Source organism: Lactuca saligna, chromosome 4, assembly GCF_052625555.1.
Source record: "Lactuca saligna cultivar CGN05327 chromosome 4, ASM5262555v1, whole genome shotgun sequence".
Taxonomy (NCBI): domain Eukaryota; kingdom Viridiplantae; phylum Streptophyta; class Magnoliopsida; order Asterales; family Asteraceae; genus Lactuca; species Lactuca saligna.
Window position 1 is genome coordinate 226,310,264 of NC_136420.1, and position 25,924 is coordinate 226,336,187.

General features: G+C 35.5%; 1 protein-coding gene across 1 annotated transcript; it reads right to left on the bottom strand.

The window, feature by feature from the left end:
• Positions 1 to 919: 919 nt before the first annotated feature.
• Positions 920 to 3,673, bottom strand: LOC145043363 (putative receptor protein kinase ZmPK1). Its single transcript, XM_078992000.1, has one exon. The coding sequence runs from the start codon at positions 3,533 to 3,535 to the stop codon at positions 1,121 to 1,123; it is 2,415 nt and encodes an 804-aa protein (XP_078848126.1). The 5' UTR covers positions 3,536 to 3,673; the 3' UTR covers positions 920 to 1,120.
• Between the last annotated feature and the right edge of the window lie 22,251 nt (positions 3,674 to 25,924).

Below are 25,924 nucleotides of genomic sequence, written 5' to 3' on the forward strand. Positions count from 1 at the left end.
TCCTCTTTATAACTCTCTACACTCTTACAAAAGCTCATCTCCAGCACTCACCTAATGTACTCATACAAGACAAAGAAACAACGACAATTTTTACAACATGAACGAACCGTAACTGAGTAAACCCTAAACGATATCAATGACTCGGGAGAGAAAATATGAGAAGTGTGTGTGAAACATGAATCAATTTTACTGAAACAACTCACACACAACATACTTTATACATCGGGTACAAACCGGATTAAATACGGGTAAATATGACCAATTCTCACTCGAATAAAACCCGCGTGTCCAAACATGTTTCAATCAATTAAGTCGCAACCCAAAAGAATTAGCTTCCTTACAAAACTAGTACCTTGCAAGAAACACAAAGCAAAACAAGAAACCACAATAAACAAAAAATAACCCAACACAACAAAATATTAACAAAATAAATCAAGGATACTTTCCAACGATATTTGACAATGATAAGGAAACATTCATTATTCTCAACATCTCTTGAAATATTGAAAGCTATGTTCACGTGAAAAGAAGGTAGGGTTGTTCCCTACATCTCTTAAAACTTGAGGAGGTCCCTGAAATCATCCTTATTGCATCAAGGACTTAGGGCATCTACAATGTATTAAACTTATTAGAGTTAAATGGATTGACACATCATCATTCTACTTATTATACAACTCTATATTAATTTTTCTATAATGTATTGAACTCAATAGAATTCAACAAAATATATATTTAATAGTTAAAAGATTTTTTTTTTCCATTTAACAGTTCAATGGCTATTGAACTTCATATCCATGGAATGTCAACATGACATCCCACAATAGTAGAGTTTAATCCATTAAATGTTAATTAAACATGTCACATCATTCAACTATCTTATTGAACTATAAATTGTGGATGCTCTTACGCGGAACTAATATTCTATAACTCGTATGTATTAATTTTTTAATAGTATAATTTGTGTTTTATACTCTTGTTCTAACAATAGAATATAAGACACACCAAATACCATGGCAAGTCCCTTAGCTATTTTTTTACATTACATTTACAAACAAAAATAAGCTCATGATAAACTCTTTCAAATTATGATAGCTATTAAATACCATTTTCTTATTTGTAATTAATGATGTTCTTCCACATGCATCAGCATATCCACAACCTGGCTCATGGTTGGTCTTGCATCCTTATCATCCTCACAACATTGTAAAGCCACTTTAATGAGAATTTCCATTCTCTTCTTGTCGTACTCCCCTTCAATTATTGAATCTATAATTTCTTCAACCCAGCCATCGGGTCCACTAGTGGCAATCATCTTTTCTCTCACCCAGCTATCTAGCCTTCCTTCAGATCCCCCACTCTGATTAGCACCCGTTGGGCTCCTCCCTGTTATCATCTCTAACATCACCACACCATAGCTATAGACATCAACTTTTGCAGTTATCGGAAAATTAACAAACAACCATTCTGGAGCCATGTAACCTCTTGTCCCTATTGCTCTTGTAAACTCTGAATTACCAGTCCCATCTCTATCCAACAACTTCGATAACCCAAAATCTGCTACCTTGGGCTTATAACGACAGTCCAGTAATATATTATGAGGCTTAACATCACAATGCAATATCCATTCCAAGCATTCTTCGTGTAGATAAGCAAGTCCTCTTGCTGTGCCCAACGCAATGTCAAACCGCTTATCCCAATCGAGTTGAGTGGAATATAAGTTGTGAGCCAGTGACCCATATTCCATATACTCGTAAACTAAAAGCCTGTGTTTACCTTCAGCACAATACCCCCACATCTCTATCAAATTCATGTGATTAAGCTTCCCAATGGTTGTTATCTCTGCTAGAAGTTCAGCTTCCCCTTGCCTTTTACTAGATTCATTAAGATGCTTAATTGCAGCAATTCGGTTATCAGACAACACTCCTTTGAACACAACGCCACCACCTCCTCTCCCTATCTCGTTGCTGAAATTTCCTGAGGCTTTCTTTAACTCGGCATAGCTGAATCTCCTAAATCCACTTGCAGTTTGGAGGTAATTACCTTGAGTGGTTGAATGTAAATGAATTCCATAACAGAAGTATGTTACGCAGATAATCTCCAATGCCCCAAGTACACTTGTTATTATCAGCATCAGGAACTGTATCGATTCATTTTGCCGATTAATGTCATAACTTCGGTCAAGTTGGATTGCAGGTTTCCAGGAACATTTTAAACTGAACTCTTCACCGATCTTAATGTTTTTGGAAGATAAGGGAATATCTTTTGGAACCTTTAGATACATGGAACCATTAAAATCAGATGAGCTTAATCCATTCACCAACAGGAACTTTGGGTAACAAATAGAAAACCCTTTCTTCCAGTCGTTCTTGAACTGGAACCCTTTGCAATCGCACATATTTCTGCACACTTGCTTACACTCTTCTAAAGTTGTATTAGGCATGTATCTACGATCATATCCATAGAAGTCGAAATGAGGAACATGTAGGAATTGATCCTCACCATTACCACATAAAGTCGGCTTAAATTCGGGTTCACAACCATATGACCAATCTGTGTGATTGATCATCCTGTGATTTGGTAGGCATGAACATTTCCTACCATAGACAGGGTCGTTGGAGCATGTACTATTTTCTCCACAACATCCATGGATATAGCATGTGTTAGAAAGAGCTTGCCATGTAACATGCCAAATTCGTGTGATCTCATCCAGACTGTAAGCTCGGAAGTTACCATCAACATCCAACGTCAACCTTCTTAAAGGCTGATCTCCAGCGTCTGATGTATTGAATAATAGATCATCAGTTGAAATGAAACGACCAGAAGAATCCATTGTTGCAATTCTTCGGCTTCCATAGATATTCCGACCAGATTCCCATGCTCGTACGTCGGGACTAGGCCAATAGATGCCTGTTAATTTAGGGTCACTGTATACAAGTCGAACAACATTATCACTGTCGAAGAACAACTTGTAGTATCCTGATGAGTAATTGGTTAGGCTTCTTGAAGACACAAGTGGTGCATCTTTGGTGAGTGGTTGATTGGGAAGAAGGGTATCTGTTGGCGAGTCAAAACTTTGCCACAGAACTTTTCCTAGTTTATTTTGTAGGCAAAGGTTTCCTGAATCGTTCATTTTCAGCTGAGCAGATTTCGTTGAATCTCGAGTAGTTGTCCTCCATATAGGAAACCTTTGATATGCATCTCTTAAGACAAGATTTCCAGTTTTCAGCAACGAAAGTTTTGAGAACTTCCCGTTGACTGGTAAATCTCGGTTGGCCATCCATACTAGAGTAAGATTCCCGTCTGATAAAGCTTTCGTGAGCCATATTGAAAAGCAATAAGCATTCTCGCCTACCCTGTAAAATCCAGCAGTGTAAAAGCCATTTGGTGAGATCAAGAAGTCCTCCTTTTTCTCCACTGAGAGAGATGAGCCCAGTTTCAAACCAAAGGGTGGAGAAGATAAAGATGAGGAGTATATTAATGTAGTTCTACAAAGGAACATTAACCCAATCACATTTAAAAGATGTGGTAGAGCCATAGGTAAATTGAAATGTTAGTTCAACTACTTTATAATAAGAGTACATGGAGCCTTCACATTATATGGTTAGATATGGGAACATTATATTAATATCATATCATTATCAGGGAGGATAAACAGTAGGAGGCACTCGCAAGACATTATTAACTTTGATATTGAGCAGGTGGACGATATGCTGAAATCGGTTTAGGTGCATTAAATTTCAGTATTATTAGTAGTGCTATCAAATATGTAAACGAATAAACCAATCGAACCAAGAAAGTTGGTTACCAATATATTTGGTAGCCAATATGTTTGGTTGGTAGTACCGTACCAATTCAATAAATTTCGTATGGGTATTAAATTTTAAATGCCACCGTATTACCGTACCAACCAATCCATATATATATATATAAACGAAATAGTATTTTTAAATGTCAAGTGTTTATTGTTTACGATTTTATAAATTATGATATTAGATATTACACTTAATCAATAGTTATTACCAGATTAGATAAAAAAAACTGAAAAGTCCCTTATTAATTTTTTTAGTAACTAGAATAGTTAATTTACTAATTTATATTACTCGACGAGAAAAGTGTCCTGTATCGTTACTAGTGTTTAACTATTACAATTGAAATTTTGAACAAAGTTGGTAATATATAATTACCAAATTGTACCAACCAAACTTGTTGGTAGCCAAACAAGTTGGTACCAAGTATAGTTGGTACGGTACTGGTAGCGAAAAATTCATACCAACTATAGTTGGTACGGTACACGGTTTGAGTAAAAATCAACTGGTACCGTACCATCTTCAACCCTAATTATTAGCAAGACTTTCACAGTCTAAATAATCATGTATCACTCTATATACCTATCCATGCAAATTAATATCCATATTGATCTTTTTTTGAGGTAAACACTTTTCTTTTAGATACAACAATAGCCGGGCAGGTTTTATTTACAACTAGACGAATATCTGCGCGTTGCGCAAAAACGCTTATATAGTTGAACTCCTTAAAAATATATGTTTTTTTTAAATATAACAATAAGATTGTGTTAAAATTGATATATAATCATTTTTATAGTAAAGTGATAAAACACATTGATTATTTTGAATTTATATGATAATATATACATTTATTATAACTTTATAATCTCAAAGGTTTGAATGATTTATAACTGCGAGTTACACATAGACAAAATTAAATATAATATATAGTTTAATGTTATTTATAGTTGTTGTAATTGTTAACTAATTCTAAATATTTATTTGTTTAATGTTTTAATTTATATTATTATAATTAATTAAAACATCAAACATTATTTTTTTTTATTTAAAAGATAACTATATAATCATTTATATATAGTTGTTTTTAACTATTGTTATTATAAGTTATTTTAAGCTACTCATTTGGAAACATTTAACGATTATAAAAATATATTTAGAAAATATTTTAGTTAAATTGAGAGTACAATTTAGTTTTTACATTTATCACTACAAATTATTACTTTTAATTATCTACAAAATATTATTTGGGTTTTTAAGTGGAACTAAAATTTATATTTAGATTGATATTATAATACGCAGAAATACCTATATAGTTGAAGTCTTTACAATATATGTTTTATTTAAATATAACAATAATATTGTTGTTAAATTTGATATAATAAATCGTATACTAAGTTGATATATAGGATATTGACTATTTTGAATTATATGATAATATATACTTCTATTATAACTTCATAATCAATCGTTTGAATGGCTTCTACTCGTGAGTTATATTCGAACAAAATTAAATCCAATGTATAGTTTAATGTTATTTATAGTTGTTGTTATTGTTAACTAATTTCTTAAAATGTATTTGCTTAATCTTTTGATTTCTATCATTATATTTATTTAAAATATGAAACATTACTTTTTTTATTTGAAAGATAAAAATATAATCATTTATATAGAGTTATTCTTAACTATTTGGTATTGTAAGTGTGGCAACCCGGTATTTCAACTCTTTGTAATGGCCTAATAGGTCAACTATTGTAACCACTTTTGAATTAATAAAATTAACGTTAATAATAAAATGTCCAAAAACTTTCTATTTAACTACCTACAATGTTTTATATCATTAAACCGGGATCGTAAGTAAAAAGAATGCCCAAATCCGGCTTCGTATACTGAAGTTAATTTTTTTCCAAATTCGGCTTAAGCAACAGACAACTAAAAACTCGAATCGGAGATCGAGCGACTTTTGGCCGGAATAACCTAAACGAGAATCGAAGGTCTCGACAATGGTATTTCATCGGTAAAAAGTCTGGCAAAAACCGACGTCAGATAAAGAAGTTATGAATTGTTTAAGGAAATTTCTTAATCACGACATTTTATAAATAAATAATAAAAATAATATCCGAATTTGTTGATGGAATCTAAACGAAAGTTGTAGAGTATGGTCTCACCTTCGCTGGGATATAAAGAATATCGAAAACGAAGTTCGTATGAAGAAGATATGAATTTTTGAAGTTTATTAAATAAATTATATATTTATTTAAATCAAAATCCGGTATTATCCGAAGGGGGAGTCAGCGTACTCATCCGAGTTACGCGCCGCGTAACCTCGTACGCCCCGCGTACGCGAAGGCCTTGGCCTCGGATCGTCCACGTCGCGCCTATGCGAACCACCGACCTGTCCCATCCGAGCTCCGAGGCAGTCGAAGACTCGGTCACGCATGACGTACGCGTACGCCCACCGTACGTGCGTACACCCCGCGTAACGAGGCCTCTCAGCCTCCTATAAATAGAGATGCGAGGGTTCAGGGAAATCCACCCCATCTCTCTCATTTCTTTCACGATATTGCCTCGATTTCCGTGCCCGCACTACCCCGAATCCCTGGTCATTTTGCTCAAGTCCTGAAGGTCGATTTTACTCCCGAGATTCCCGAGAATCCCGAGAAAAATCCGTTTCCTGAGACGAAACTCTGCCCGGTTTTTCCATCTCGCTATCTTCAGACTTTCAAGTGAGTTCATACCCCTTAATTGACCCTTTTTAAATATTCTAAATGCTTTTATATGCTTTCTAGGGGGGAGGGGGGAGGGGGGAAATACAAGTAAAACACACGACTACTATCGGGTGTTATATATAAAGATTATTATACACTTTTATTAAGTAGAATCATATGTGATTTATAAAGTTTATAGGGAACTCCCGTATACAAAATATATTATAATAGCATTCTATCTTTAAAACTATAAATTGTTGTAATGCATGAATAAACTAAACATTTTTCCTAGATTTAATGTATATGTGTCTATCTTAGGCTCTACAAAAATCTATGCTTTCATAACAAGTGATTCCTTTTCTAGATATTCTAAAACAAACGAGGCACACTTTTAGAAAACTATAATAGGTATAGTTTTATGAGGATATTGATAACTTTTACATACTAGAAACACGATTTTCAAGAAATCACTTTCATATACAAGAGCAAACGAACATTTTAACACGTAAATTTGTTTTTATACTACAGTTATGTGAGACATTAACTTCACGTACGTTCGAGTACACATTTCAAGTCCTGTATTATATACCAGAATCCCTTGGAGGGGGAGCATGGTGTTTGTGTATAGATCTATACGGGCTTGACAACCCGCGCCTTGACTGTTAGCTACAGTCCACCATTTGGGGTGACAAACGTCATAACATTCCAACGCCTGAAGAACGTTGTGTATAGGCATTCCAAGTCAATACATTGATTTACGAGGTTTTCAAACATATTGGTTATTTTTATACTTACATACATTTTTGGAAACAAACTTTGGTCTTGAAGGAAGACTACGTTTATACTAGTAGAAAATATAGGATTTTCTAAACACAAACAAACAAGGACAAGACATTTCATTTCATACAAACATTGTCATTAAATACTTATGAAACTCACCAGCTTAAATGCTGATCTACTCTTTCAAAATTACTTGTATGTCCCAGGGATTCAGTAAGTACACGTATCATTATGTTTTTGATGAAGGGATGCTGCGGCGCCAGTTTAATCTCATATTTTGACATCATTTTGTAATTGGTTTTGAACATGTAAATTTTGACAAATGTAAACTTTCAATTATATATATGATGGTTGTATTGGTTTCTTTACTATGTATTCATTTGTTACGTTACCACGTGAAGTTATCCGCCCCCGAACGTTTCCGCCGTTCAGGTTTGGGGGTGTGACAGATTTGTATCAGAGCAATGTTTATAGTGAACTAAGTATATCGAACCTCATAAGATATACAAACTATAAATGCTTAGGGACTCAAAGTCTCTGACAAAAGTTTTTTGTACCTAAAATCCTTATTTCACATAAATAGATTATTTTAGGTTATAAAAATCCGAAATACATGCATACAACAACACATTTTTATGATAAGAACTATACAAAAAGTATTAGGACAAGTTGGACACTACGACTAATTCTCGAGATATGTAATCAAATTTGGGACGAATATAGCCTGATCAATTATGTTTATCCGAAATTTGACTAACGTATGTCAAGGAATGATCGTAGTGAGCAACAAGTCAAAACTTAAAAAAATAGACACTAGTATCTAACGTACAAATTAAATACTATAGGAGTTTTGGTGCATACACTAGATTAATTAGTATTACATGTCTCAAGTTTTATTCAAATATTATAACCCTATTCTCGTATAGTCAAATGGCTGGATTTCACCCGCATGGAGACCCCTACTATCCACAACAAGGCAATGGAGGATGGATTGAAGAGGATCTGGAGGAGGACGGAGAGCCCATTGAGTTGGATGGCAGGGACGACTCCGGGACGGACTCGGAACCGAAAATAGTCAACCCTCCACCCATTAGGAGGAACTTTCTAGGTCCGATTCCTGTTTGGGGAAGTCACCTCGTGCACTGGAGCCAACAACAAGGGATACACTTTCCTTACGAAATGTGTCGAGATTTCTACAACATCGGGGACGGAGGTTCAGCCGACCGAGCACTTCCAGCAATGATAGGTAAACTGGAAACCAGTCCTACCAATCGGGGGTTCAAGCAAACCGAATCCGAGAAGTCAACGTGGAAGTACAAGTCCACACGGCCGATATCAACCGCCTGGAGATGTTGCAGAACGACATCCACCTCCGCGCCGAAGCATTCGAAGCACAAGCGAATGCCGCCTTTGCAGAATTGAGGGAACAACAAGTCGCCTTTGATAGGCGTCTTATGGAGTCGAAGCAATCAGATGCAGAATCGAGCTCCAAGTGCAACACACGTCGCAAGTAGTACTTATGATAACCTCAAATTTTGTTATAACTTAGGACCTCGGCTAAAAGTCTTTAAATTTCTCGAACTTTGTAATCGGAGACCATTATAGGGGTCAAATTTTCATGATCGTTGCATCAACTTTTATATTAATATAAGTGACACTATTATTACTACGTTGAGTATTTCGTTCAAACCTTGAAAAGTCATCGAGAGACCAAATACTTGTTTCATACTTTTAGTCTACAAATAACTTTCATTGTTCTATTTTAAGATTCATGTTATCATCTGTTGTTGAACTATAGCAATTTGGTTCATGAGACACATTCATTGTTCACTTATTCTTATCCATATCATTATCTTTTAAACGTATAGTTAAAGATGCTGCCACGTAGAAATACCAGACGTAACCCTATCAATGAAACACCGATACCACCACCACCTCCACCTCCTTAATTTGATGTTGTCATGTTCCAAGCAGCAGTCACCGCAGCGACAACTGCTGCCATGTCACAACTCAATAACTCGAGTACAAATGACTCGAGAACTGGCACACACCTATCCAACCATGGCGAGAGTCATGGGCAACCCCGAGAATGCACTTATAAGGACTTTACTAATGCCAAACCCCGTATGTTTTATGGAATTGGTGGTGTGATGGCTCTGAGACAGTGGATTGAAAGGACAGAATTAGTCTTTGAAATCTGCTCCTGCCCCGAGCATAGCAAAGTCAAGTTTGCAACCTTCACACTCATTGATAGAGCTTTAGCTTGGTGGAACGGCCACGTTAAAGTACTTACCCTAATAGTGGCAAACTCCATAAGGTAGGAGAGCCTTAAAGCCATGATGATGAGAGAATACAGCCCACCGGGAGAGATTCAAATGCTCGAACACGAACTTTGGACTCTTGGAATGGTTGGTACCGACATCGCAACTTATACCAACCGATTCTGCGATCTGGCAATCCTTTGCCCGGATATGATTACTCCTGAGAGCAAGAAAATAGAGAGCTACATATGGGGAGTGGCGCCCTAAATACGGTCAAGCGTGTTAGCTTCCAAACCCGACACCTTTGAAAGTGCTAAGGAACTGGCACAATCTTTGATTGACTACGGAGGTCATCAGAACTCAATCGTTTCTGCACCAGAACCACAGAAAGGAAACAACTACAACAACAACAACAACAACAACAACAACATGAACAGAGTATGGAATAAAGGGAAGGGTGGGTCTTCCCAAGAATCAGCAAAGAAACAACTGGTTTCAGTGAATGCTGCCACGGTACCTACTACAACTCCTACAAACACCTACCCAACAAAGCCACATGTAGGTAACCTTCCAAAGTGCACCAAATGCACTTACCACCACCATGGACCTTGTTTGGAAATGCGGTGCGCCAACTGCAACAGAAAGGGACACACAACCCATTTCTGCAAGGATCCCACAAAGCCGATCACTTAAGTTCCCAGTGCGGGTATAGGTCAGACTTGCTACGGTTGTGGCGAGGTGGGCCACTACAAGAGGAACTGCCCTAAGGCAGCAGGCACCAGCGGTGTGGGACGAGTTTTGACTATAGGCCACGACGAAGCTGTAGCTGACCCAACTATAGTTGCTGGTACGTTCCTCCTCGATAATTCATATGGATGCATATTATTCGATAGTGGAGCGGAAAGAAGCTTCGTGAGTCAAAACATTATTCACTTACTTAAACCTAAACCTAGCAAGCTAGAAAAATCATTCACTGTATAGATGGCCAACGGAAAAACCAAAAACACTAACTACATATACAAGGACTGTATGTTAACTTTAGACGGTCATTCTTTCCCAATCAATCTCATGCCGGTCCCTATTAAAAGTTTTGACATCATAGTCGGCATGGATTGGTTAAGTCTTCTTCGCGCTGACATCATGTGTTTTGAAAAAGTAGTTCATCTTAACCTCCCTAACAACGAAACATTAGTGATTTACGGCGACAAATCAAGTACAAACCTTCGTATCATTTCGTACATCCAAGCTCGAAAGTGTTTACGGAAGGATTGTCGAGCATTCCGAGTGCACATCGTCGATACATGTCAGGAACTGAAGGACATCAAGAACATTCCAAAAGTACGCGACTTTCCCGATATCTTTCCAGAAGAACTACCAGGATTACCACCACAACGCCAAGTCGAATTCAGAATCGACTTAGTTCCAGGGGCTACCCTAGTAGCGAAATCGCCTTATCGTCTAGCACCAGCAGAGATGCAAGAACTTTCCAGTCAACTTAATGAACTCCTTCAAAAAGGATTCATAACACCAAGTTTCTCACCATAGGGAGCACCGGTCTTCTTCGTAAAAAAGAAAGACGGATCGTTCTGTATGTGCATCGACTACAGAGAGCTGAACAAACTTACTGTCAAGAAGCGTTACCCTCTACCCCATATTGTGTTGGATAAGGTGTCTAAGTCCACAACTTATTTGGTATATACTTGACCTGACCCGGCATGGTCCATTTGGGTTGCATTTCATCCAAACTATTTATGGATAGTTTTATGAGAGTTATACACATATGATTATTAATATATTATAAGTTATAATATATTAATATGAAGTCATGTTATTTAATTAGTCTTAGTCTTAAATTAATTATGAATTAATTTAGAGATTAAAAGGAAGACTAATTAGATTGTGGGCTATTGGTTTTATATGGTGTGACCTAACACTCATTTGTTAATGGGCTAGGCTTGTATGGAAGTCCATGGATGATCCATGGAGCTTTTAACCCATGGATCCTTGGAAAAGGAAAGGTCATGGGTTATTAGGGTTTCACCCTAATCATATACACTATATAAGCATGCTTATGTTGCATGAAATAGCCACTAGTGTCACTAGATTGTGTGTGTTTGTGTGTGGCCGATTTTATAAGTGTGTATACGCTCTCTCAAAGTTTTCCAAGAGTTTTTGGTGATTTGTGATTCCATTTGAGGCATTCACACTATTGGTGCTTGGCCCTCAAACTCCTTAGGAATCAAACTCATCATCAAAAGGTATTTAATCTCGTCTAATTCTTTTATGTTTAAAAGTACCCCATGCCATGTTAGATAGGTTATGAACCTTGGAAAATTATTATTTTGCATGTATTTAGACAAAAATAGATCCAAGGTTTATTAGGGTTGCATGCATACTTAGGAAGTGTTAGATTGCTCAAAACCCAACAGTGGTATCAGAGCCTAGGCTTGCTTGTTTGATACTTGATGCAAAATAGTGAAAAAAGTCGATATTTTTGCTGTCTGCATGATAGACTCGCCGAGTCCATGGGGGGACTCGCTGAGTCCAAGGCAAAATTCATCCTACTCGCCGAGTAGGTTCGTGCACTCGGCGAGTAGAAGGTTCAGAATGCAGATTTTCGACTTTTGCTGCTGGAAATGGACTAGAAACTTACCTTAAACTGTTTTGATTTTTTAAAACTTATTTTAGTTGGTGTAATGGTTGTTCTAAACCATTTACAATAGCATATATCAAAATTTCGTGCTTTGTATGTGTTCATATAATTCTTGAAACTTTGATAATCATGTTCATGTTCTTATGAATTTAGAAGATGATAGGAATTATTTGTTGAATTGTTTAGGATTAATTCTTGATCATTTATGTGTTTTAATGGAGTCCATAATTTGTCCTCAAGTTATGGATATCCAAATGTCACTTTTCTTTAACACACATTAAAAACACATAAGTTACATAAAATGAAGAGTCTTCATTTTATGAACCTTTAATTCATAAGTTATGAAATGAAAAGTTTTGAAGAGTTACAAAACTTGCCCTCAAGTTTTGGAATTTGGAAAAGTTTCACACACTTTAATAAACTTTAATTCCAACAGTTAGAATTTTAAAAGTTAAAATTCAACACTTATATTATTTATAACATTAATGGTTAATTATATATATATATATATATATATATATATATATATATATATATATATATATATATATATATATATATATATATATATATATATATATATATATATATATATAAGAACAAGTCGTTTTACCGTTAGTAGGCCTCATTCACGAAGTCGTTCTATAAGGTGGGTATAAGGTTGTTGCTTATAAAATGGCGACTTAATGGGTGTCCACTCTCACCTACCGCTTGCTTGATCGGTGTAGGGTCGTTAGCCGAACGGGTAGGACAATGACTTTAAATTATCATTAAAAGTATAATGATTATTATAAAGTAACTAAATATTTTTTTTATTTAATTCCCAATGTTAGTTACTTTAGGAAAAATGTGAATTTGGTGCTAGCCCATGGAATTCACACTTTGTACCTTACCAAGTCGTTGGTGGAGCGTATGTGGTTAACCGGCACACTAACTTGGACTAGTAAGGATCACGAAGGGTGACTTAATGTTTGTCATAGATCAATGGAGCATGTGTGGTTAACCGGCACATTGATTAGGTGATAATATTAAGGGTACCAAGTGAATTGGTATGGTTATTCACACCTTGTTTTGTGATCCTCGACATCCCAGTCACAAAATTTTAGAGGGCACACTCGAGATTGAAACATGCCATTGAAAAGTTCAATGAATCTCAAAAGATATAGGAATTTCAAATCCAATTAAAAACCTAATAAATTATTTCGTTTTTCATGGTGGAAATTGGTGAATCGTCATTCGCCTACCTTCAAATATTTTATAGCTTGGATTACGACATCCCTCTTCCAAATTATAAAATATTGTGTTGGGTCCTAGCCTTACTATTTCATATTGGGTGTTATATTAAGGATTTTGAATCAACTAACTTGATTTTCTCACATTATAGATGTCTGGTTCAGACAACTATGATCTTCCCAAATCTCTTGAAGATGGTGTCCCTCAACATCATGCTTCACTTCCTTCACCTCCTCCAATTATTCTCCCTTACCCACAAGTTCTTGAAAAGTTTAAAGTCACTCAATCCCTATTGGCAAGCATAATCTATGTGTGCTGTCATCTTGGAGATAAAGTCACATATTGACAAGGCGGGAGAGTTGGGTGTCAAAGACTCGTGAAGGTTGGATGTTCAATCACTTTCTTAGTAACATAGTGAGTCTCTTTGGGACTACTATGAGACAGACTATGACATGACCCTTAATGATGTTATCTATTTGCTTGGTGTTGTGGAATCAGCAATGATTTGGAACACTAGTAAAGCAAATTTTATTAGAAGATCAACTCCCCAAACCTTAAATGGACATTGGCATTGGTAGCATTGTATATCTAGAAAAAGGATTTCTCTTCCCAATGGAAAGGGATCGGCCATAGTCAATTCGGTTGACCAAATGGTAAAAAGAAAGGCTAAGTCTGAGATAGTCTCATGTGCCATTACCAAAGGGTCTATATGTTTTATTTCCAGAGGGAGGGACACTGATTGCGAAGCTGCCATATTTACCTGAAAGATCATAAGATTGATCAAGTCAAAAAGTTTGACTCTACTTCAGTTAAAGTCTACTGTCTAACTCTATTAGGTTTCTATTTGGAGATTCTTATTAAATAATGTGAATGGGTCACATGTTGATTTTTTTAAGAATCAAAGAAAAGATAGGAAGCTTAAAGTAAGTATATGTTGATTCTGATTGCGAAGATGGGCTTCGATCGCATGGTTCGGTAAGCAGAATTTTGAGTTGTTACTTAAGAGTTATAATATATTGCTTATGAATAGATAACAACAAGGTTTTCATGTGGATTGTAAGGAAATAAAAGAAAAAGGGTTTTAATTTTATTTATTTTAAAAATATCTTTACAATGGTATCTGTGGAAAATTGTTGCTTATATGTTTCCAGCAATAGCAATATTGGAAAGTGGATTTCATTCTTTCATTTGTGGTAGTGTTTGAATTTACCAAATGAAGAAAGTTTTCCATCACCCAAGTTTCAATTGGATAGAAACTTGGAATCATACGAGTTGTATTGTATGATGAATGAGAATTTTCATCTTTGAAAAATAAGACTAATTCTTTGATCACATGTATATGTGAGTCAATTGAAGGACTAAGGAATTAGGTACACTGGGTGTACGCTGGTCAAGGTCGACCACAAAGATTGATTTGTCATGATTTACTAAAGATTAGTAAATATGATTATACTTATGAGGTTAAGTATAATTCTGTAACATTGGAAAGGATACAATGTATGACAAAACAAATGAGAAGAATCAAATTAGGTAGAAAGATAAAAGTTTCTCAAATCTGAAAGGATGGAAGAGTACTTTAGTATCATATTTCATGATCATCTTAATGATTATGAAACCATATCACAAATTCATACTCTAAGGACGTCTTAGTGCATTGTTATGGCTAAGAAGAGAGGTCATGAATTGTTGCATTGGTTAAGATCAAGAAGATGAGTCATACTTCATTCCACAACAATTCTTAGAGTCATACTCCAAGATTGTAACCTTGAGTGACATAAAGGAAGATTTATTAACACTAGTCAAATGTAAGAGTAAAATGTTTTCTACTCTTGTACATTTGAGATTGGTAAGTTGTGATGTCTTGGAAGAGACAAAGACCAACTAAGACCAGTTGTGTGAAGTGTTAGTCTTGATAAGAATCCGCACTATCCCTTGAATATTTGTTTTGTCAAGGAATGGTTCTTGACTGGGGAAACTTATATGTCAAGGGGACAGTGGGAGCCTTAAAGATCCTGAATGAGTTTCAAGATTTAATCAAGAGTAAATCCTGTAATTTATCACTAGCACACAACTTAAGGTTTGCAACCTATCGTGTTGACATAATTCTTATTTCTGTACCTACTTCAAATAAGTTGAATTTGCATGTGAGTTATCAGAGTTCAACTTGGAAGCATTGGTGGGCCTTGTGCTACCAAGTTGACAAGAAACTAAGATTGAACAAGTTTAATCCATGTAAGGCTAATATTGTCACTAACCTTATCTTGTGATTATGGTTTTGAAAAATTAACATGGATAGGAAATCATACACTATAAAATCTAAGTGTCATAAGGTTTCTCTCCGATTCATGAGAATGATGGTGAGGAAACGCTTTCACTAAGTAGATTTTAAGTAGATAGCAATTGTGTTATTTGCATTTTCAAAAGTCGTTAGTGGAGCGTGTGTGGTTAACCGGCACACTAACATGGACTTGTGAGAAATGCAAAGGTATAAGAAATTGAGACTATGATTACGGCATCCCTTTTCATAGTTCTTGAAATTGCTTAGACACACAGGTGAGCTATCTACGGAAAGGTGTATGAATCTAAATTTTAGAAGTCCAACTGATTTTTGAATACATGTCAAAGCTAGTGGGAGCATAAATGTTATGCTGATAATCATCATGTTAGTGGGGGCATGATTATTACGTTTAGTGTTGCAAGTTAGCAATGTTAATTATAGAAAACAAAGTTTCAATCCGTGAAGTTGCAGGGGTTGAAAAGTTGTTTTGCTATAATTAAGGGAGAGGAAATTGTACTTCATTTCAATTCTAGAAGCTTAGATTGAGATTTTAAATCATCTTTAGTCAAGGACATATATATGAATTTTATGTCTGAATGGTTCGACTTAAGGAAATTCTATATATATTGCATTCTAAAAATTCAATTATGACTATGCCATCCCTCTTCATAGTTAAATCTTGAAAACATGGAAAATAAAAAATATTGTAGCAAAATACTGGTCTAGTATCATGTCTTTATGTGAGACATCATGAATCGTGTCCCATATCCTTCGGATATAGGATCGATTTCACGTGCTATAATATTCATCCTTTCTAAATTTTCCAAATGCTCAGGGCATTTAGTAGGGAAAAGTCTAGAACTGGATATGACTAAAGTGATTAAGTAATTGTCGAGGACAATCTGAGGTTTGCCAAAGATTGGTTGCTTAGGGACATTTGGAAGTATAGTGTTAATTTTGGCAGGACCGTATTGACATATTCTGAAAAGAAGTAACTCTTGTTCGGAAGTGATAGTCAAAATGGGACTATGGAAATGTCTCCATAGGTGGAAGTTATTCAATCTATGTAAGATTAGAAAACCTTAATGCAAGAAGGATGTTCAAAGCAATATACTTTGAATATGAGACTTCCGTTCCATAGAGTTGACCTTCTTTCGAATAATCTGTAATGACTGGTGACAAGGTTTTGGTGACTTTGTGAATAATCATTACAAGAGGAACATTGCATAAAAGTTTAAAATCTAACAAGTTTTTTGGTAAATGATAGGAATCGGGGATTCTCACATTTACAATAAGGATTTGGGATTATGAAATGAGTATCATTGGAATCATGTTCAATTGATCTATATCACAATGTAAGGATCATAGACAAACATAGTGTGCATACTTGGAGTATGGCATGACTATTGTTTAGAAAAACAAAGTGTACATGCTAGGAGCATCGGACGACTGTTGTTTTTTATTCAATTCTTAAGTTGATTGGTTGAAACATTATACAATGAATAATGTGTAATCAATATGGTGATAAATAAAAGGTGGTTCTATTTATATTCAAAAGGGTTCTGAGACCATATTGATTCGATTATTATTGTGTTTCACTTTGCATGTTTTGACTTCCAAAATAGCTAGGTTATTCTTTCCGAATGTCTAAGTTATTTAAACACTCCACAGTCGTTCATATGTTGGAAGTAGGTATGAATCAAGACTGTCATGAATCGGGTTTGTAGATGGCTAAATGGGTTTAGTCATAGCAATGGTTGCTACAACATTTATGAGTGCTCATAAGTTATGAGTATTGGAATAAACCCACGCTCACTTGTATAACTTCATGGAATTTATCTCGAGTGATCGTGAGACTGTAATATCATATAAATCTTCAAACCTAGAGATATGAGTTGTTACCTATGAGTTGGTTGTGCATTGATTGCACGTAAACGCATCAGTAACTTGATGTTATAAAACGTGCCTTTGTGTACAATTCAACAAGTAGTAGAACAAGCATATGAGTCGAAGTTTATCTGTTCCTTCTAGAAATATAAGCGATATCTGGGCCCCTCGATGATTTTGTTGTGACCTATGTACCGGCCGGTCAGAACTAAATTGATGTGTTCGATTAAGTTCTTTGTCAAACAAATCGAAAATCGGGAAACAACTGCCAGACAATAAGCAAGACATAGTTCCATGTATTTGTCCGACTGATATCATGAGAACAGAGGATTATACGATCACTTATCTAAAATGGCGCTTCATAGTTCAACAGAGTTTTCGAGAGCTACGATTTCTGGTTGGTTCCTGAAGTAACATACGCAAATATAGTTATTAGAATTATCCAAGTGGGAGTCTGTTGGATAACGTGTCTAAGTCCATAACTTATTTGGTATATACTTGACCCGACCCGGCATGGTCCATTTGGGTTGCATTTCATCCAAACTATTTATGGATTATTTTATGAGAGTTATACAGATATGATTATTAATATATTATAAGTTATAATATATTAATATGAAGTCATGTTATTTAATTAGTCTTAGTCTTAAATTAATTATGAATTAATTTAGAGATTAAAAGGAAGACTAATTAGATTGTGGGCTATTGGTTTTATATGGTGTGAGCTAACACTCATTTGTTAATGGGCTAGGCTTGTATGGAAGTCCATGGATGATCCATGGAGCTTTTAACCCATGGATCCTTGGAAAAGGAAAGGTCATGGGTTATTAGGGTTTCACCCTAATCATATACACTATATAAGCATGCGAATTTTGGATTCGAAGAGTCGAAGTTTTGGGCCACGTTGTTAGCGAGAAAGGGATACACGTGGACCCCTCAAAAGTCAAGGCCATCGAGAACTGGTCGGCACCAAAGACACCTACATAAATTCTTCAATTTCTAGGTCTCGCTGGCTACTATCGCAGATTCATAAAGAACTACTCTAGCATTGCGAAACCTCTTACTGCATTAACCCAGAAAGGCGTGGCCTTTAACTGGGAAGCGAAACAAGAAAAGGCGTTCCAAACACTAAAACAGGCCTTGTGCACCGCACCGATACTATCCCTCCTTGAAGGGATTGAAGACTTCATAGTGTATTGCGATGCGTCAAATCAAGGACTTGGTTGTGTTCTTATGCAGAGATGGAAAGTTATTGCTTATGCCTCCCGACAGCTTAAGACACACGAAGTGAACTATACGACACACGATCTTGAGTTAGGAGAAGTGGTATTTGCTCTGAAGATTTAGAGACACTACTTATACGGAACAAAGAGTACTATTTTCAACGATCACAAGAGCCTTCAACACATTTTCGATCAGAAGGAACTCAACATGCGACAACGACGTTGGGTTGACTTACTAAATGACTACGAATGCGAAATTCGTTATCATTCTGGCAAGGCCAACGTGGTAGCTGACGCCCTCAGTCGAAAGGAATACACTGGTCGGAGGGTCAAATCTCTGACTATCACTATCCATACCCACTTATCCACACAAATTAAGGAGGCACAAGTGGAAGCTTTGCGACCTGAAAATGTGGCAGGTGAATCCCTGCGAGGAATGGAAAAGAATCTAGAAGTCAAGGGTGGCAGAGCATATTATCTTTTAGACCGAATCTGGACGCCGAAACATGGCGGGTTCAGAGACATAGTAATGACTGAAGCACACAACACGAGGTATTCCGTTCACCCGGGTTCAGATAAGATGTATCTGGATCTTAAGAAATTGTACTGGTGGCCTAACATGAAAGCAGAAATTGCTACCTTCGTAAGTAAATGCCTTACTTGCGCTAAGGTTAAGGTCGAGTATCAAAAACCGTCAGGATTACTACAACAACCAGAGATTCCAGAATGGAAATGGGAACGGATTACTATGGACTTCATAACCAAGTTACCCAAGATGACGGGTGGACTCGATACCATATGGGTCATCGTCGACAGATTGACCAAATCCGCGCATTTCCTACCCATCAAGGAGACTGACAAAAAGGAAAAGCTTACAAGAACTTACTTAAGGGAAGTAGTGCGACTGCATGGTGTTCCAATATCCATTATCTCCGACCGAGATAGTAGATTCACTTCAAGATTCTGGCAGTCACTACAAGGGTCCCTGGGGACTAGGCTAGACATGAGTACAACCTACCACCCACAAACAGATGGGCAAAGTGAGAGAACGATACAAACTTTAGAAGATATGCTGAGAGCCTGTGTGATTGACTTTGGAAAGGCATGGGATATCCATTTACCCCTTGTCGAATTTTCATACAACAATAGTTATCATACAAGCATAAAGGTTGCTCCGTTTGAAGCCCTCTATGGTCGAAAGTGTAGATCCCCTCTGTGCTGGACTAAAGTTGGCGATACCCAGTTAGCTAAAGGAAGAGTTCCTGAAAGCACTCTCACCAGTCCGGAAATCATACGAGAAACGACAGAGAAGATCGTTCAGATTCGTGAACGATTGAAAGCCTCTAGAGACCGACAGAAAAGCTACGCTGACCAAAGGAGGAAACCTTTGGAATTCCAGATAGGAGACCACGTTTTATTAAAGGTCTCACCGTGGAAGGGTTTAATACGCTTTGGAAAGCGTGGGAAACTAAATCCAAGATACATAGGGCCTTTCGAGATTCTTGCCAGAATCGGCCCTGTGGCTTACAAGCTTAACCTACCGCGTGAACTTGGTAACATACATCCAACCTTCCACGTCTCAAACTTGAAAAAGTGTCTGTCCGATGAGACTCTTCTTATTCTACTCGACGAAATCGAGATCAACGAGAGCCTCAAATTTGTGGAAGAACCAGTAGAAATCATGGACCGAGAGGTCAAACAAACAAAACAAAGTCGCATACCCATCGTGAAGGTTCGCTGGAACGCCAAGCGAGGACCTGAATTCACATGGGAACGCGAAGATCAGATGAAACAAAAGTACCCTCATCTCTTTCATGTTCACTAGTGTCTTTACTACTTTAAATTTCGGGACGAAATTCCCTCTAACGGGGGGATGATGTGACAACCCGATATTTCAACTCTTTGTAATGGCCAAATAGGTCAAGTATTGTAACCACTTTTGAGTTAATAAAATTAACGTTGATAATAAAATGTTCAAAAAGTTTCTATTTAACTACCTACTATGTTTTATATCATTAAACCGGGATCATACGTAAAAAGAATGCCCAAATCCGGCTTCGTATATTGAAGTTAAGATTTTTCGAAATTCGGCTTAGCAACAGACAACTAAAAACTCAAATCGGAGATCAAGCGACTTTTGGCCGGAATGACCTACATGAGAATCGAAGGTCTCGACAATGGTATTTCAGCGGTAAAAAGTCTGGCAGTCGAGGACTCGGTCACGCATGACGTACGCGTACGCCCACCGTACGTGCGTACACCCCGCGTAACGAGGCCTCTCAGCCTCCTATAAATAGAGATGCGAGGGTTCAGGGAAATCCACCCCATTTCTCTCATTTCTCTCACGATATTGTCTCAATTTCCGTGCCCGCACTACCTCGAATCCCTAGTCATTTTGCTCAAGTCCCGAAGGTCGATTTTACTCCCGAGATTCCCGAGAATCTCGAGAAAAATCCGTTTCCTGAGACGAAACTCTGCCCGGTTTTTCCATCTCGCTATCTTCAAACTTTCAAGTGAGTTCATACCCCTTAATTAACCATTTTTAAATATTCTAACTGCTTCTATATGCTTTCTAAGGGGGGGGGGGGGGGGGGGAATACAAGTAAAACACATGACTACTATCGGGTGTTATATATAAAGATTATTATACACTTTTATTAAGTAGAATCATATGTGATTTATAAACTTTATAGGGAACTCCCGTATACAAAATATATTACAATAGCATTCTATCTTTAAAACTATAAATTGTTGTAATGCATGTATAAACTAAACATTTTTCCTAGATTTAATGTATATGTGTCTATCTTAGGCTCTACAAAAATCTATGCTTTCATAACAAGTGATTCCTTTTCTAGATATTCTAAAACAAACGAGGCACACTTTTAGAAAACTATAATAGGTATAGTTTTATGAAGATATTGCTAACTTTTACATACTAGAAACACGATTTTCAAGAAATCACTTTCATATACAAGAGCAAACGAACATTTTAACACGTAAATCTGTTTTTATACTACGGTTCAGTAAAACATTAACTTCACGTACTTTCGAGTACACATTTCAAGTCCTGTATTATATACCAGAATCCCTTGGAGGGGGAGCATGGTGTTTGTGTATAGATCTATATGGGCTTGACAACCCGCGCCTTGTCTGTTAGCTACAGTCCATTTGGGGTGACAAACGTCATAACATTCCAACGCCTGAACAACGTTTTGTATAGGCATTCTGAGTCAATAGTATGGTTATAAAACTCACATGAGGTATTAAAAATACATTGATTTACGAGGTTTTCAAACATATTGGTTATTTTTATACTTACATACATTTTTGGAAACAAACTTTGGTCTTGAAGGAAGACTACTTTTATACTAGTAGAAAATATAGGATTTTCTAAACACAAACAAACAAGGACAAGACATTTCATTTCATACAAACATTGTCATTAAATACTTATGAAACTCACCAGCTTAAATGCTGATCTACTCTTTCAAAATTACTTGTATGTCCCAGGGATTCAGTAACTACAAGTATCATTATGTTTTTGATGAAGGGATGTTGTGGCACCAGTTTAATCTCAGATTTTGACATCATTTTGTAATTGGTTTTGAACATGTAACTTTTGACAAATGTAAACTTTCAATTATATATATGATGGTTGTATTGCTTTCTTTACTATGTATTCATTTGTTACGTTACCACATGAAGTCATCTTCCCCCGAACGTTTCCGCCGTTCAGGTTTGCGGGTGTGACAGTAAGTTATTTTAAGCTATTTATTTAAAAAAAATTAACGATTATAAAAATATCTTTAGGGAATACATTAGTTAAATTGAGATTACGATTTAGTTTTTGTATTTATCACTACAAGTTATCAATTTTAACTATTTACAAAATTTTCTTTTATTTTTAATTGGAACTGAAATTTGTATTTAAGTTGACATTGTAATGTTATACTTAAGTTAACAATTTATGTATTTTTTCCAAATTGTTCAAAAATTGTAGATTTAAACTGATAATGGTTTACATAGAATATCATATTAAATCTAATAAATTAACTATAATATGTTAAAAGTTAAAGACAAAACTTTATAAGTAGAACTAAAGATATTATTTTAAAACTGAAATTTAGTTTATTTATGATTACACTTTAGGTTTAATATTTATTTAACCTTATTAATCAACTTACAATAATTATTAGAAAGACACTACAATTTATCATTTTTTAACTATTTACAAAATATTCTTGGGTTGTTAAAGTTAAACTAAAGTTTATATTTGAGTTGACCCACTAATTTTCTGTTTAAATTAATAATTTAAGTATTTTATGAAGATTGTTCCAAATTTGTATTTTTAAAATGATAATGGTTTACATCCAATAATATATTAAAACTAATAAAATAAGTATAATATGTTAAAAGTTAAAAAAAAAAAAAAAAAAAAAAAAAAAAAAAAAAAAAACATAACTTTATAAGGAGAAGTAAAGATATTATTTTAATTTTGAAATTTGGGTTATATATGATAACACTTTTAGTTTGATATTTATTTAACCTAATTAACCAAATTATAATAATTATTAAAAAGAAATTGAAAAGTCATGGAAGTGTCAAATGAATGTGGTGAAAGGAAAAATGCACCGGTGTTTCAAATGAATATGGTGAAAGTAAAAATGTTTCCTTGATAAGTATATTAGGCGTAACATCGCGTATTGCTCAAGAATGCATTTAAGTGGTTGAAATAATTATGGGAAAAATAGAAATATATTGAAACTTACTTTTTACTCATGTTCTGGGCCTTAACTGAATTATCAAATAACATAAAGATCCATCAATTTATATTTTGATACTCTCTAATATAGTCCATACCTTATAATCTTTCATTTTACTTTTATAATATTCAACATAAATTATAAGTTTTTGTATAACATTTATATAATCTACTTTTCTTCTTTCCGATAATACTTTTTTGGATAAAATAAGAAGTAAGTTGTTTTGAATGAGCTATTAATAAACAATATTTAACTAATAAACTATGTATTACACTATTTATATTACACCAAAATATCCAATGTTTCATATATGAACTTCCAAATATTAAAGATTCAAATTAAGAATAAAGTCATACAAAATATATCATTATACATAAATTTCATCAAGAGTTTTAAAATAAGTAGATTATTAAATATGATATTTAATGAAAGACCCTCACTTTCGTATTTATGAAAGACCCAAACTTTCATACTTGACAATATAGTTACTCCAAAACATGCTACTTACATATTCATAAAAACATAATTTTACAATGATAAAGAGGTTACAAACTACTGGATACAAACCGGCTATTTTAAAGTGTTATATATTACATAACTTCGTTGGATTCTATAGTTTTATACATATGGGAGTGCAAAATACAATAGTTTCAAACTATTCATAAGCTTCTATCGATACAATAGTTTCAAACTATTCAAAAAACTTATACCAGTATATAACTATATGGGATGCTTATCTCCAGCAATTTGTTAAACATTGAAAGGGTAAGCGGTGATGCTTAGTGAGTTCAATAATAGATACAATATAACGTTATGCCATATATATATATATATATATATATATATATATATATATATATATATATATACACCTCAATATGGTAGAAGCAAAGAGGAACAAGGAAAAACAAGGGCATGTGTGAATCAATGCACAAACTTTCCATATCAATCATTGATTTGATTTAAACACATACAATCAATGAGACATAACAATTTCCATACTTGATATATATCAATAAAGCTTTGGCCTAAATGGCATCGAAGATATACAACTTCGGATTAACATTTTTGTAGATTTCAGGCTTATAGCCCTGTCTAACGTTCTGCCAATACCATAGAATAGAAATCATTCTCTTACGGAGACATGTTCTACATGGCCAGAGGCTACATACTAGTACCAACGTGAATCTAATTCCTTTCACTGATCACATGGTCAAAGATATTTCTTTGCTATTAAAAATAGCAAATAAAAATAACCCGGGAAAATAACCCGGAATAATAACACTGAAAAGCACGTAGAACATAGAACACATAACATACAATTGTTCCTATATATTAAACTTACTATGAAATAATCGGGGGTCAAAATAGTAATTTGGGCAGCACTTCGGCTCTAAATATAACTTTCTTCGTTGAAGACCAGGCTCTGCAAAGGTAGATCTTCGAAACCGGAAAGATAAATTTTTCGGGTTTCTCAGGAATCTCGGGGCCTATTTTGGGTGCTAAAAATGATTTCGGGGCTTCGGGGGATGTCGAGATATTAAAAATATCAAAAAAAAAGGGGGGGGGGGTGAAAGTGGCAAATTTCTCAAACTACCCAAGAAGGCTCACATGACTACTATTTATAGGGGAGGAGGTCTGAAGGCTCGGATCCGAAGCAATGACAAGCGAGCATGTGGCTCGCATGCGAGGAGACAGCTGGTGTGAAGGCCACGCGGGTGAAGGGTGAGGCTCGGACTTGGCAGTTGGCGTGCTTCGAATGGACACCTACGAGCCCTGGAGTAGTCGGATGACACGATACTCCTTGGTTTGAGCCAACACCTCGGACCAATCAGTGGGTGATAACGCGTACTGCGGTCCAATCAGCAGCGAGCACGTGTCCGACACGTGGAAGCCTCGGATGCGAGGGTGACGTGTCTAAAGATGACTCTTGCGAAATTTCTCGAAAATTGTGTCAAATCTTGTAAAATCCATAACCTTCTCATACGGGCTCTGTTTTTTACGTTCTTTATATGCACACATAGAGAAAATTATGCTCAACAACTTTTGTTTAGAATTCGTTGAAAAATTTTGACTTTATTTTTATATTATTATTTTTAACAGATCGGGACTAGTAAATCCGTTAAAAATTGATAACTTTTTCATCTGACGTCCGTTTTCGTTAGACTTTTTACCGTTGTACTGCTAATGACGAGACCTTCAATTCTCATTTAGGTTGTGTCGGCTAAAAATCACTCGATCTAAAATTCGAGTTTTTAGTTGTCTACTGCTAAGCTGAAACTTGTAAAAATCATAACTTCCTAATAAGAAGTCAGATTTTTGTGTTCTTTTT